At 38.0% G+C, this 2845-nt stretch overlaps 1 protein-coding gene across 4 annotated transcripts; it reads right to left on the reverse strand.

Moving 5' to 3' along the window:
• On the reverse strand, positions 1–2812 carry LOC107833777 (uncharacterized). 4 transcript variants are annotated; one of them, XM_016663875.1, is made up of 9 exons: positions 2478–2812; positions 2188–2285; positions 1901–1993; positions 1748–1807; positions 1216–1296; positions 987–1076; positions 839–892; positions 440–484; positions 3–350 (listed from the first exon to the last, which is right to left on the reverse strand). In XM_016663875.1, exons 1-9 carry the CDS (start codon positions 2621–2623, stop codon positions 97–99), a joined length of 921 nt encoding a protein of 306 aa, XP_016519361.1. In that variant the 5' UTR covers positions 2624–2812; the 3' UTR covers positions 3–96. The 4 variants fall into 4 exon arrangements, with proteins under 4 accessions (XP_016519364.1, XP_016519363.1, XP_016519362.1 ...); XM_016663877.1 differs by lacking the exons at positions 1748–1807; positions 1901–1993 and adding an exon at positions 1447–1497 and having other exon boundaries at positions 2–350; XM_016663876.1 differs by lacking the exons at positions 1748–1807; positions 1901–1993 and adding an exon at positions 1447–1500 and having other exon boundaries at positions 2–350.
• Positions 2813–2845: the final 33 nt, after the last annotated feature.

The raw sequence follows: 2845 nt of genomic DNA on the forward strand, positions 1-2845 counted from the left end.
GTAGACTACAATTTGTGTTCAAGTAGCTAAAGAGCTAACATTTTTCCCTTAGAAAAATATTCACACTGACATAATCTACATTGAATAAATTGATGATCAGTTTTTCAAATAAATTACCATCTTTTGATGCACTGTCTCTTCAATAAGTAATGACTCCGCATTACTGAAATCTTCTTCACTTTCAATTGGCAGCTGGAAGGGGAGCGCAAGGTTTGCTGGTCCTTGGGTGCTACCTGGTGTAATGTTACTCTGAGCCAAATTGTTCTTAATGAATTGGACATCTCTGGATAGATCCTTCACAATCACAAGAGCTTCAGCAAGCATCGATGTCATCTTATGGATAGCGAGGTCTTCAGGAGAACATTAAAAATCATTAAGTGCAACATCAAAATAACCTGCAAATGACACATTACAAATACATTATGTCCAATAGACTTGCCTCTCAAAAGCTGCCCATTATTGCTGGCCCTTTGTGTGGTTGCATCTGCAAAACACAAATATTCATGCACAGAAGTTTAAAGGTTAGGTGCCAAAATGACACCGACTTTCTTTAGGTGTGAAATGTTTCCTACAGCTCTTTTATACATAAGGACATTTCTGCATCCAATCGGGAGAGAACTCGGATGAATGGAATACACAAGACCACAATGGAAAAAAATACTATCAGGGCTTTGTGTTATGTTTGCCTTTAAAAAATAATGCATAAGTGTCAAAGCATTTAAAGAGTTGGTGTCATTGCTCACACAGATGTGAGCAATGACCACAATTCGAATACAGACAGAACCTCACACATTCAGATCACAAAATGTCTACAAATGTTGGATGACTGTCTTGATACCTTCGAAACCTTGATTAGGCGCTGAATCCAATACATCATTCTGGTGGGAGTTTGCTTTTAAGTGAATAACAAATGCAAAAACTTAGCTACAGTGAATTAATAAATCTGAACAGAGATCACTGTACATGTTTGTAGTAAATTGGGTTACTTGGTGAGAAATCCAATGGTGGCCTATTTTGTGCACATTGTGAGAGACCAGGGCGATGGTTATACTGCCTTGAGCTGCATCCAGACAACCCTGTAGATATAGTTACATTTCGCAATAGTTTACAAGTGTAAACACAAGATACATAATCTAAATGTTTTATCAAACTAACTAATTAGCCATAATCACTAAGGATGCCCATCACTATTACTGAAATAGTACAGTATCATACCACTACTTGTACTTTGTCGCTGTGGATTCTGCAACTTGTGGTACTGGACACAGTGGGCTGTAGCAAAATCTGGCATCTCAGCTTGAACACAAAGTAGGAAATACAGAAAGCAGTGAGGTTATTACTGTAACCTTCCATATGAGAAAATGTGAGACTTGCATTCAGTTGACTGCTCTATATTTACAGCATTGCTTTGACATCACAGCCTTATGAGACTGCTTGACGACTCACCATTACGAACTTCATCCGTTATTGATTGTTGGTAGTTGCTAGCAACCAGATCTACTAAGAGCAGTAGGAAATAAGTAAGAAGAGAAATAAGACATAATTTGTGACTCTAACATGGTGGAAATTGTAGAGTGCTCAGTATAAAAGGATTATGTACAACAACACATTTATGATTGTGACATGTCTTGCAAATTGTGAAGGCTTGAGTATATCTTGCAAAGCACATACATGTACATTGATGTCGTCTGCTGCATGCATGGTGCCAGCTAGCTCTTCACAAGAACACCAATATGGGTTTACTTACTGTTGCTTTCATCAGGAGTCCGCAACTCTTCTACTTTGTAGAACATGCCATCAGATGATTCTGAAAAGGGTAGGCCAGAGTGAGAAATGAGGATGCGACAAATTGTGTTTAAACTGTTATTCTGTTGACATTTTAACATTAATAGCAACATACCATTTACTGCACGCTCTAGACCTAGTCTCTGCAGAGTTGGAGGTTGGGCAGATTTTAGGACTGTATGGGACTGGCTCAAGTTTGAGGTTGGGCCTAAAACATTTTAGTTGGCATGTTATTCACAAAGTATTTATTTTGTGCTAAAACTATATACAATTTCAGCAAGAAACACAATTTCAATCAAATTAAAATGTCCTTTTATTGGTACACTGTTATATGTAATTTCTTTTTTGACTGTGTAGAAGTGAGCATAGTGTCAATATAAAGGAAATGTCTTGCATCAATACCTGAACATCCAACATCAGGTGGTTTGGCAAAACGCTTTCTTTTTGCACCGCTACTCTGGTGGTCTTCAGAATCAGAATGCATAAACTGCTGATTTGGCCTACAAAACATTTTGATAATACACAATACGCGTATTAGAAATGTAGTTAAGATACTACACTTATTAGTTAATGCTACAGTCTGAATACATGGACACTCTGGCCACTTTGAGTCATCCTTTTAGCAGTGGTTGTTATTTTCTAGTTGCAACACCCTAGGGAAAGTTATCACTGTGACAAAGTTAGTAATGTACCTGGATATTCTTTTTTGGCGGATAGCTCCTTCATCATGAGATTCAATTTCAGATGTTGGACACATTGTGGTGTTATATTTTGTCTCTCGTTTTTTCGCCTCATCAAGGGTCTCTGTAAAGAGCAGAGGGTAAATGCCAATTTGCATGTCTGCAGTCCAGTGCAGAACTACCCTAACAGCTCCTTCCCAACTCCCAAAAAACAGAACAATCACACCTGTGTGAAAGCGCTACTATCATACATCATCTCATTCTGGCCAATCACTATTTGCATCCTCACATTTGTCTTCTCTGATTTTACATGCACAAAACATCTCAGCTGGACCTCTGAGGTACCAGCGCTTCGTTTTATATATATATATATATATATA

Source organism: Poecilia formosa, unplaced genomic scaffold (assembly GCF_000485575.1).
Source record: "Poecilia formosa unplaced genomic scaffold, Poecilia_formosa-5.1.2 Scaffold451, whole genome shotgun sequence".
NCBI lineage: Eukaryota > Metazoa > Chordata > Actinopteri > Cyprinodontiformes > Poeciliidae > Poecilia > Poecilia formosa.